The sequence below is a fragment of the Pteropus alecto genome, unplaced genomic scaffold, assembly GCF_000325575.1.
Source record: "Pteropus alecto unplaced genomic scaffold, ASM32557v1 scaffold23, whole genome shotgun sequence".
In the NCBI taxonomy this organism is placed as follows: domain Eukaryota; kingdom Metazoa; phylum Chordata; class Mammalia; order Chiroptera; family Pteropodidae; genus Pteropus; species Pteropus alecto.
In genome coordinates, this window is record NW_006435837.1 from 3907096 (window position 1) to 3918930 (window position 11835).

Genomic DNA, 11835 nt, shown 5'->3' on the forward strand with positions numbered 1-11835 from the left:
GGAGCGCACCCTAAAGGTAAAACGAAGGCCTGTGGCTCTCGGAGCGCTGGCCCCCCCGCTCCCTAAGCGGTGCCACATCGCGTGCCCGGAGGTCCCGCCCGCTCTACGCGTCCTCGGGTCTTGGGCCCCTTCTCAGCCCCCCACCCCGGGGCGCTCAAGCCGCCTCACCGGCTTCTGGGCGGCGCCCGACAACACGCGGGAGACGGCGGCGAGCATCTTCCTCATGGACTGAGGGCAGTAAGAACAGCTGCAGCGGCGGCGACTACCACCGACACAAACCGCGCGACCCAGATGTCTCCAAGTCTCCTTCACCGGCCGGGAGCGGACGGCACGCCTTAACCACAGCGCTACGTGACAGTGACGGAGAAACGTCATACGCCGCGCCGGGCCGCGGGCCAACCGGGACGATTCCTGGGGCATGCCCCGCCCACCTGAGAAGCCCGCAGCCGCCCATTGGGTGTCGGCGCCAGAGGGGTAGAATATGGGGGGGCTCTCCTTCACCCCGCGCCCGGTGAGTGTGGAGCCACGGATCCGAGAGCGCATGCGTTGGGAAGTGGGGTCCCGCCTCCAGAGCCCCGCAGAAAAAGAGCCTTTTTGGATCTAGGACCAGAGATCAGCCGTGCACGATTGGAAGTCGTGCAGAGCAGTCTTACAGTGCGCCCAGTCCTGTCGGTGCTGCCTTCGCTCAATACATGAGATGATAAAGATTAATAGCATGGTCGGGGCCAAAAGACAGAACGTTAACTTGTCTTTAAGAGATCACGTAACAATTGTTAAATGCTACCCTGTCTACTTGAGCTAGGATCCAAATATCGGTTTCTCAAGTAAATGTTGAGAGGTTAGTGGGAAAAGTCTTTGGCTCTAATTATTGATACACATACTCAACGTGAGTTAACAGCATGACACGGCTGATGATAAAAGCACAAAGAAACAAATGTGAAAACAACTCCAGGGTCTCTTCAGAGCAGTTCCCAGGTCAAAGCGCTAATTGTGCACTAGCGGAATTTGCACCTGGGGTACTGGGCTCAGATTTGGGCTCCATGTTTTAAGGAAGTGTGATGAGAAGACAGCTATTTTGAGTCGCTTCCCGGGCATTTTACAGCACGACAACCATGCTTACACCCAGAGTCTGTACATTTAGATAAGGACCTGAGTTTAGGATTCCCACCACAAGTTCTTGCTTTGGTTTTCCTGGGGCACCTTTTAAACTAACCAGAGTTGAGCCTGCGAAAAGTTACTGACCTCCGCCTCAATCACCTTATAATAAGTGCTTGCTACCCTGCTCTCTACCTTCTGCTCATTCATGACCTGGGACAGAGGACTGCCCTTCCCCTGGCTCTTGGGGGACGGGGGCGCGGGGGGAGGTTGCGGCGGGCATTTTCCGGGATCTGTAAGTAATAAATCTTGTGACTTTACTTCTTTTGTGTGAGTGTATTGCGCTTTCAATCAAAACGACCCGGGGTTTTTCACTTCCCTATAAAGTGAGAACTCGGATGCTGAAGGAGCTACCTGCTGACCCCATGTGGATGGCTTGTGTCTCCTCATTCAGCAGGTCGTAATCTGCATATCTTTAATTTAATATACCAGCTATGAGACCTCCTACACAGGGGAATGACAAAAAACGTGTGGTGAGGGGCTAAAATCGTGACTTGCGAAAAATGATTACAGGAGTTAGAAAAAAGGCACACTAACTTAGGGTGAGCTAGGTTATGTTTTAGCAATCGACCTTCACATTTCAGTCACTTTGAGAACTTGAAGTGATACAAGTCACCTTGCTCATATTACTGGTCCCTCACAGTTTGGCTGGAGCTCTGCTTCATGTCATCTTCACTCTGGAACCCAGACTAATGGAGCAGCCTCAATCCAGAACTTAGCTTGTCTCATGGTAGAGGGAAAAGGAATCGTTTAAACTGCTTCTCAAAGCTTCTACCCAGAAGTGATACATATCACTTTCAATTTCCATAGACCAGAGCTAGTTACCCAACCACGGCTGAGTTCAAAAGGATGAGGTATAACCCTCCTGCTGGGAGACAGACGGGGAAATGGGATGAATTGTAAAGCCACAGAGGATTAGCTTGGTCTTCACACATTTTCAGACCTGTAATGTTCCAGGAGGAAGAGCTATTGTGTGCTTGTGTGTAAGTAAAATGATTTCAGTTCATTATAACGATGAATTTTCTAACAATGAGAACTGTCCAGTGAGATAATTCCCTGCCGGCATCACCAAAAGTGTTCAAAGAAGTAACCCAAAGCATGACCAGTTGTCAGAATGGCTAGAGAAAGGATTTGGACACTCGCAGACACCTGGACTGAAAAACCTTGTTGACTCCTTCCATCTCTATGACCTGGTTGCGGTGAGAAAAACGTGCCTTAAAGGAGCGAGATGGGGCTGTTAAAAGGAAGGGCTGGAAGTGAGATCCACTGCACAGCATGGCTTCAGCAGATGCTGCTGGCGATTGAATGTGGAGGATGAAGAAAAGGGAATGAAAAGAGTTGGAGGCCAGAAGAACCTGGTTTGGATTATTTGGGACATGTTGATCTGGTGGTAGTAGTGGGACAGGTATCTGAAGATGTCCCCTAGAAAGGTGGAGTTGTAAGTCTGGAACGTATGGCTGAAAATATGAATTTTGGAGTTATACGCATAGGGATCATATTGGTTGTATATGTCCAGGAGCACTGTAGGACATATGGACATAAATTCATTCATTCAACACATTTATTGGTGATGTATCAGGTACATATCAGGCACCAGGAGGGGACAAGTGAGCAGAGACCTGAATGCAATCAGGGAGCAAACTATGCGAAGATCCGGAGGAAAGCTTTTCAGACAGAAGGATCAACAAATACAAATACCCTGAGGTGGAAAAAAAACTTTGTATATTAGAGAAATAACAAGAAGAGCAAGTGACTCTAGTGGCATTAAGGAGGCAGAAAGTGATATGAATTAGAAAAGAGACCAGAACAGGTAGGGATTTAGTGGGGGTTTTTTTTCCCCCTTTTTCTTGGTAGGAAACTGAATTTTGTTTTAAGTGGGATGAGAAGCCATTGGAGGGATGGGAGCAGGGAAATGACGTGATTTAATTTCTGTTTCCATTGGACATTTAAAACCATTCTGACTGCTGAGTGAAGATTTGACCACATGGGAACAAGAGTTCCCTTAGTGCTTATTTGTTCTTTGAGTTCCGAGTAGCTTCTGTTTCCTTTAGGGGCACTCACAGTTATAGACAGATTGGATGTGAGCTGTTCTTTGCTTCATATTTACAATAAGTAGAATCCTACACGTTCTGTGTGTCATCACTACCTAAACACTACAGGGATTTAAGATGTAGGATTCTACGAGAAGAACAATAGATTAGGTTATGTTGCAGTGAAACATTAACCTTAATTATCAGTGGATTACTACAACCGACATTTATTTTGTACTCATGTCCAACATGGATTGGCCAGGGACTCCCTCTACGATGTCACTCAGGAACCCAGGATGACAGATGCACTAATATTTCAGTATGTGACCTCCATGATCAATGCAGCAGGGAAGGAGAGAGTTCAGACATGTCTCATGATGACTCTAAAACGCTTTGGCTGAGAGTCCCCTATCCCTAGCACACAGCCATTGAAATGGCAGTTTGGCGAATCATTCTGCCATCTAGTAAGCCATGCCCTCTCTAACAAGGGGGCTCTTCTTTGGGTGCTCTTTTCTCAGCCCATCCAGCAGTAGCTGCTTCTTATATCTGCTATTCCTATATCTTTTGAGTTCTTTTTATCTCTTCTCCCTCCTACTCCAGCTCCTTATTACAGGCATACCTTGGAGATATTGTAGGTTTGGTTCCAGACCATCATAATGAACTATTACAATAAAATGAGTTATAACCTTTTTGCTGGTAGAGGGTCTTGCCTTCAGTTTGTTAAAAAAAAAAAAAAATGCAACACCTGTGAAGTGCAAATAAAGCAAAGCGCAATAAAACAAGGTATGCCTGTATTTGAGTGATAAAATAAATGATAGTAGTAGATTGTAACCCATAGAAGAACATAAATATCCATGCGTTCATATGAACATAAACACATAATTGAATAAATAAGTGAGGGGAAAAGGACAACTTTTTATCACAGTAGAATTCCAATTAATTAATATTAGAAGTAATGACGGAAATAGAAAAAAAAATCACCATTTGGCAAAGACCACAGTAATAACTGTTGCAGGCCAGAATGACCAATGAAGGCTAAAATTAGAGGGTAAACTAAGATGATGAGAAACAGTATATTTGCATACTCTCCCAGTATCGCCTACAAAATATCGATTAATTACAGAGGTTAAAATAGTAACTTCACAGTGGAGAAACAAAGTAATCCAGGTTTTAATTACTAGGATATTTTCTTTGCACCCTTTTTCTTGTCAGAAATTTCAAAGCCAGAGTTGGATGTAAACTTGAAGGTGAGGGAAGCTTCAGGTATTGCATGAGTGGTGACAGGTTAAGGTTCGAGTTAACGATCATTGGCTATGGGCCCCAGCAATGTCATCTGTGCTAGAACATTAACAAAGGACTCTTGCATCTGGAGGTGAGGAGGCCAGGAGGATGGAGAAACAATTGCAAAAGGCAGGGATCTGAGAAAAAGAAAGTCTTAAGGGAAAGGAAAGAAGTGTTGGTGAGGATCTAAACAAAGAGAATCCACGTGCCCCGTTGGTGGGAGTGTAAATTGGTGCAGCCACTATGAAAACAGCAGAATGTCTTGGAAAAATTGAAAATAAAACTACCTTATGACCCAGCAATTCCATCTGTGGGTATCTATCTGAAGAAAACGAAAACACTAAGTCGAAAAGATATCTGCACCCCCATGTTCACTGCAGCATTATTTACAATAGCCCAAACATGAAGGCAACCTAAGTGTCCATCAATGGATGAAGAGATAAGGAAGATCTGGTATATATACTATGGAATATTATTCAGCCATAAAAAGGAGGAAATCTTGCCACTTGTGACAATGGATGGACCTTGAGGGCATTGTGCAAAGTGAAATAAGTCAGATGGAGAAAGACAAATATTGTATGATCTCACTTATATGTGGAATTTGAAACAAACACCCCCCCCTCACACACACATACAAAAAGAGTTCGTAGGTATAGAGAACAAATTGGTGGTCTCCAGAGGTGGGGGGAGCCACGGGGCAAAATAGGCTGAGTCCAAAAATAAAAACTTCCAGTTATAAAATAAAATGCTACGAGGATGTAATGTATAGCACAGTGACTATAGTTAACAACACCGTATTGCATATTTGAAAGTTGCTAAGAGATCTTAAAAGATGTCATCACAAGAAAAAAATTATAATACTATGTGGTAACCAACGTTAACCAGACTTATTGTAGTGATCATTTTGCAATGTATAGAAATATCAAATCATTATCTTGTACATTTGAAACTAATATAATGTTAAATGTCAATTATATCTCAATTAAAAAGAAAAAGAATAATTTCATTTCTTAAAGGAAAATAAGCTTTGACAGTCTCTGTAATAATGGTAGGAAGGAAGGAAGGAAGGAAGGAAGGAAGGAAGGAAAGAAGGGAGAGAAAGAAAGAGAGAAAGAAAGGGAGGAAGGGAGAGAAAGAAGGGAGGAAGAAAGGAAAGAGGAGGGCTTCGAGGTTTGGATGGGCTCTTCCCTCCATCGCTAGCCAGTTTAGGATCAGCTTCTCCAAGTGAAGCCAGAAGATTTAGATTACAGATCCTAAGCTATGCCTTTCCTTTGCAAATCACCGTATAAGTATTCAGTCTAGCTGAACTTTAGGGCAAATAATGGTCCTTACCAAGTCTTGGGCTTTCTTGGTGGGAGCCACCCCCCTCCCAGTGGATGATTTACGATAGAACAAAGGTTGTAAAAGTCAATGAATATTTGAGCGTTTTCGATGTGGTGGGCCTCATGCTGGCGAAAGATTATGGCTAGGGGCTATTTTGACTTCGGAACCATATAAATGTTGTACATAACCATAAAACAAAATGGAACAAAAATGGAAATGAAATGCAAAAACGAATTAAATCGTATACCAAGTTGTTGACATAGCCCCACAGAGAATGACTCCGTGGTATTAACAACACGATAAGGCGATAAGGCGATAAAGTGAGAACAAGACCGACTGCCAAAAATACCTTACATTGTTTTCAGTTATCAGTGTTAATGTTACTTGAGACTGAGGATAAAGTGAATAGGTAATTATGCTAATGTCATTAGGAATCAAGATCTTCAGTGTAAAAGGAAAAAGACCCAAATATAAAATTGAAGGAAGTAAAAGCCTGGTGGTCTTGCATTTGAACTGGAAATAGCAGCATAACCTCATGAATATTTTCCCCTTAAAAAAATATACATCCTAATTCTCTTCATGGGAAAGATCTAGAAGCAAGGAGCTGCACAAATGTCATTATTCTAAAAACCGGTAAAGAGAAAAAGTTGAAGATTTATCCTGCCTCTCTTGTACAGACTGAATTTCAAAGTAAACCAATAGCCGATGAGGGAAATTTATTTATAGAACACTTTCCACTAATAAAGAGGAACCAGAGAGTTTTAATACCCCTGTCCAGCGATCAAGGAGATCACGATCTAGCTGTTGCCAAACTTGATAACGTAAGATCAAACTGAGAATAACCCGATCAATGCTGCCCTCCTTCCTGCCGCAACCCAGCGCCTGCGGGATGTCCTCGCCTGCAAATCACAGGGCAATGCCGTCGAGTCTCTAGGTTTCCTACCGATGCGAGGAATGCGATGGGCAAAGTCAAAAGTAGTGAAAACCGTACAGGAGACAGGACCTAGGTGCCTTGAATAAACAAATGGCAAGAAGAGAAGAGAAGAGGAGAAGAGAAGAAAAAAGAAGAAAGAAAAAAGAGGACACAGAACCGTCCTATGTTAAGAGGCTCAGCCAAAGGCAACCTGCTGATCCTGGCTATAAAACTAAAAAGCTGCAACCAAAAAAAAAAAAAAAAAAGAAGGCATTTATCAGATATTTTGGGCAATTTAAACACTGACGAGATGTTTGGTGATATTAAAGAATTGTTCCTGTGCGCCGATGGTATTAAAGTAATTTACCAAGAGTCCTTATCGTTTACAGATACTGAAGTTTGTGTGGTTGAGAGGATATGATATCCGGGAGCGCTTTAAAATAATCTGGTACTGGTGGTGGCTGCCCTGGGGGCGTTTGCAGGACGCGCCTGAAGGAAACAACATGACTGCGAGCTGGTAGCTGTGCCGGCTGCTGGCGCCCACATAGGGGTTCACTGTACTCTTCTCTCTACTCTTGTGGATGTTTGAAAATTTCTCACTGTGGAAAGAGCAGTATAGATGCCAGACATTAGTGATCACATACGAAACAATTATCTTTAGTCGGTTTAACAAAATCCACATTCCACCTTTCGGTATTTACTGCAACATATTGAAGCTACGGAGGGATTTGCTCATGTCGGGCCATCACAAACATTTGTGAACATTCATTCGTTTCACAATATGTATTGAACACCTATAACCCAGGCACTGAAGTTACAGGGGTCAGGGACATCATGGCTGTCATGGAGCTTGTGGTCTAAGAGGGAGGACAGTTATCAAATGGATAAATTACACACATAATTATACATATAACGAATGCATTTCCATTGTAAAGAAGTGTCATGGAGGGCTGAGGGGCTGGAGGTGGTCAGGAAAGGCTGAGAAAACCCTTTCAAAAGCGATCTGACCACTGAGTTGGCTAACTAACCAGTGGAGGTCGGGGAGGAGAAGGGTGTGCCCGGCACAGTTCCAGGTCAAAGACGCTTTTGAGAAATGGAAACAAGATTGGCAATAGGTCATCATGGTCCTTTCAGACTCCTCGAGAACTTATAACATTTGTCCTAGGAAAAATGAGACACCAAAAAAGGATTTTAACATTAGCTTTGCATTTTATAAATATGGAAGATAAGATATACCTGCTCAAGACAGGACCCCAAGGGAAGTTAATTGAAAGAAGTGCCATAGTGTTTTCATGAAAGCATGGGTTTCCTGGGAAAATCCACTGTAAGATGTGAGAATAATGGTGGATATAATCATCTCTTTTTATCGGCCAATGTAGAAATGTGAAAAAATGGATTCCGAATCTTCCCTCTTGAAATATGGGTGTGCTCAAGCTGAGAGAATGTAAGCATGAGATGCTGGGGCCACCAGATCTGTGTTTCAGGCTTGGTGCTGCCTTTGACCTGTTCTGCGCGGCCTGACAAGTGCAGAGGCAAAGCTTTCCTTTCGTCTGCGGGTTGCATCTCCCTGGGCTGGCTTTTTCACCAGACCACAGATGGTATCACATAGCAAATCCTTCTACATCTGGCTTTGTTCTCTCATCACGCAGACGGTGGCTAATTAGCCTGAAGTTACTGTCAATAACTTTCTGTGGCTAATGCCCAAACAGAAGTGGCCTTTGGAAAGCTAAGAACAGGCTTAGGGAGAGCCAGCCTAGCACATGGACTCTGGAAGCTGTCATCTGCTCTCAAATTCTGGCTCAACCACTTAGTAGCTGTGTGACCTTGGGCAAGTTGCCTAACCTCTCTGTGTCTGGGTTTCTTCATCCTTAAAAGGAGCATAAGGGCAATATTCATCTAATAGGGCTGTTACGTAGCTTATATAGATTAATATTTGCCAAGCACTTAGAAGACTGCCTGACCCATCCAAGCATTGTACTAGAATTTGGTAAATATGCAAATCTTTTAACCGCTTGCTGTCCTCATTAATAAAGCAACTTTTAAAAACTTCTATTTCTAGGTATGCTTTGAGTATGAATCAGCTGGATCCTCAGCTGATTTAAGGGGTGACTACTATCTTTATAGTCAATAGTTAACTACCATTTGGGGGCCACCAAGTGCTACTAAATAAAGGGACAGAATCCATATCACTGGAGAACTTGGCCAAAGTCGTTTATTAAATAACCAGACCAAAGGTTGACTGTCCAGTGGCAGGTGAGGACAGTGGTGGCTGCTCAGCTTGCTGCTTCTTTCTGTGTTAAGTTCTCCACTCACAGAAATCCACCAGGCTTCATCAGCTGTCTGCATAACTGGCTTAACAGTTGATAAATCTTGGCAATCTTAATAAACTTGCCAACTTCTACGAAACTAAAATCGAGATTGACCAAACACACACAAGGTAGGGGCAATCACAGATTTTACCAGATAGCTATAATAGGTTTCTCTCATAAAGCGTTTTCTCATCATTTTATAACTAGCATTTTTTATTATAACAGAAAAATGTTCTATGTAGAAATTCTGGAAACTAAAGATAAACCAAAATTTAAAAGCGAAAATATCCTATAACCATACAGCCCACATAAACTCATTAATAAGACAGTATGTTACATCTCAGAGATATATTTTTGCTACATGTGTATGCATTTAAAAATGAGACCAGAAGCTACCTTATATTTTTGTAACCCTCTCCCACAGGTGATTAAATATTTTTAACCAACTGATTTTTAACTCCTAATATTTCATTGTAGTTATGACTCATTCAATCAATCCTTTTGATACACACACGGTTAGATGGTTTTCCATTTTTGCACTTGTAAACCATATTCGATGAGCATATTTGTAGCTATCACCACATCCAAATTATTGCTATTAGTTTTTAGGATACATTTCTTGAGGCGACATTGCTGGTTCCACAGTATGCAAACATTTTAGATATCTGATTCATATTGCTACTTAAAGCCGTTTTCAAAAATCTACCTGGGGCCGAAAGAAAACATTATACCTATAAAAACTGGATTTCTAGATATTTTTAAGTTTTGTTGATTCTAAGGCTGGCGGTAAAGGGGCCAAAAAGTGGGACTTGGACAAAAAGTGAATGCTGTTGCAGGATCACCTGCTTCCAAGACACGCTGACAGGCAACACAGTGCCTGCACACCCTTGGCCCACACACCGTCGCTGCGCGTGCCCCAGCACAATCCTGACCTTAGCCATGGATTTCTTATTCTCTCCATTCGGGCATTTGCTCCTCTCACCCCGGTGATCCTCAGTGGGAGCAGAGTTGGCCCCTAAAACTCACGATGGGTATTTCTGTGGGTGGGGATTTACTGTCACGATGGTGGGGGTACTTTTGAAATTAGATGCCTGATACCCCATGCAATGAAAACGTTTTTTATTTCTCACATGACTTTCAAATGTTTCTCTGGACCTTCAGATAGGAGAAAAACCTTCATCTAAAACCTGTATATGATATCTGGATGTAGACCTTAACTCCATTTTAATGGGAAATAAAAAATCGTTTTTGAATGGATTTCCCAGAAATACAAAGGTATTTACTCAGTAAACTGAGGAAAGACTGTGTTAATCATTTATTTTGTTCTAGGCTTTTCCAAGACTTGTTTACCACAGGAAAATTTTATCATCAATGGCAATGCCGCTAATGGTATCTGAGTCACTGATTTAATGCCACAGTGCGTGACCGCGATTCTACCTCGTTCAGGTGCAAACATCCGACCAATTCATTGTGGTTCTAATGTGGCCCTGTCCTAGCAGACATGCTGAGTCATACACATTACTTTTGCTTTCATTACTTCCTTACATGACAGCGTTTCTTAAAAAATCTAAAAATTATGCGTGTGGGTAGGTAATGTTATCTATGAATCGCATTTTAGGATTGTAAAGAGAGCGTTTACACATATTTGCGATAAAAAAGAGCAATGGGCTGTGATCGGATTGAGAGCGACTTGCTGGCAGCCCCTGGTGGCACACTCCAGCGTCGCTTTGCTCAGTTGGGGGTTCTTGGGCTTAAAAGCTTGTTGGCTCTGAAACCGGTAACAAATGATCCTTGTTACAAGACTCAAAACACAAAACTCCCTGAGCTGTCCTTGGCCACCTCTCTCCCTGGCCACACAGCTACTATTCCCTAAAGTGAATTCTGGCCATTTCTGGGGAAGGAGGGGCGGCGTGCCGGTGGCTGAGCAGCGGGAATGGAGAAAATAGCAGGGCCAAGGGAAAGAACGCCAGCCCTACATATCTGTTCACAGCTGGAAAACTCAAGCAAAGATGAGTGTCACGCCACATCCCATTATTTGTTGATCTTACCGCTGGTGTCTCTCAGCACTTACCCTCCATTCACAGCAAGGTTCAGCCTGTACTGTCCCCCCACCCCGCCCCCGCCCAAAGTGGTGCTGCTCCAATGGAGCGCGTCACCTCACAGGCGGGGCTGGCGGGTGCCGCTCGGCTCCGGGGTCTGACCCCCTACTCCCCAGGCCTGGGCGGACCCCTTTCCCTTTCCCGCCAGCTCCCAGGTAACGCTGCTGCGGCTTGTTTGAGGATCGGCTCAAGGTCCGCCTTAAAGTCTCGTCTGGAACGGGCGATATTTATCAGCCTCATATCATGAGACCACGAGACTTTGCTCAGTTTCCAAAGCGCCCGCATTTTAAGGAATTTTGCAGTTTTCTAAGGCAATAGAGCCCAGTGCAGGACGACCTCGTGGAAAGTGCCCCCGTGAATCCTTTCCCGGGGGCGGAGTCATCAGTGATTACTCCCCACACGATAGCATTCCCCCCGAAGGAGCCTTTACTGAAACACTACGGTAATTGGGGAAAGCTATATCCATCCAGCTCTTGGCAGCTCTGGGACCTCGGCTGTAAAAGAACAGTGGCTCTCAGCAGCCTAAGTCGTCGGTGTCTTTTCAGAGACGGGAACTAGATTTTCCGATGGCCAGAGGACTTTGATATTTGTCATTTCTCTTGGACTCATTCCTGGCTATCGTTTTGAAATGAAAATCCTCCTGGGATTTCTCAAAACTGAATAAATGAGAGAGAAAAAGAAAGTGACATGAAGATAATAAGAGAAAAGAGAGAGAGAAAGGGGGG

The 11835-nt window shown here is 43.6% G+C and overlaps 1 protein-coding gene and 1 long non-coding RNA gene across 2 annotated transcripts in view; both read right to left on the bottom strand.

The window, feature by feature from the left end:
* PDHA1 (pyruvate dehydrogenase E1 alpha 1 subunit) overlaps positions 1-343 on the bottom strand; it is a 16240-nt gene extending 15897 nt beyond the window's left edge. Inside the window, exon 1 of the mRNA XM_006911626.3 lies at positions 169-343. Within this exon, the coding sequence (XP_006911688.1) occupies positions 169-225 (57 nt within the window). The 5' untranslated portion in view covers positions 226-343. The remainder of the gene's footprint in view (positions 1-168) is intronic.
* A 5217-nt stretch (positions 344-5560) lies between these two features.
* LOC107195645 overlaps positions 5561-11835 on the bottom strand; it is a 16333-nt gene continuing 10058 nt past the window's right edge. The window contains exon 4 of the long non-coding RNA XR_001516846.2: positions 5561-7301. This is a non-coding gene — a long non-coding RNA (uncharacterized LOC107195645). The remainder of the gene's footprint in view (positions 7302-11835) is intronic.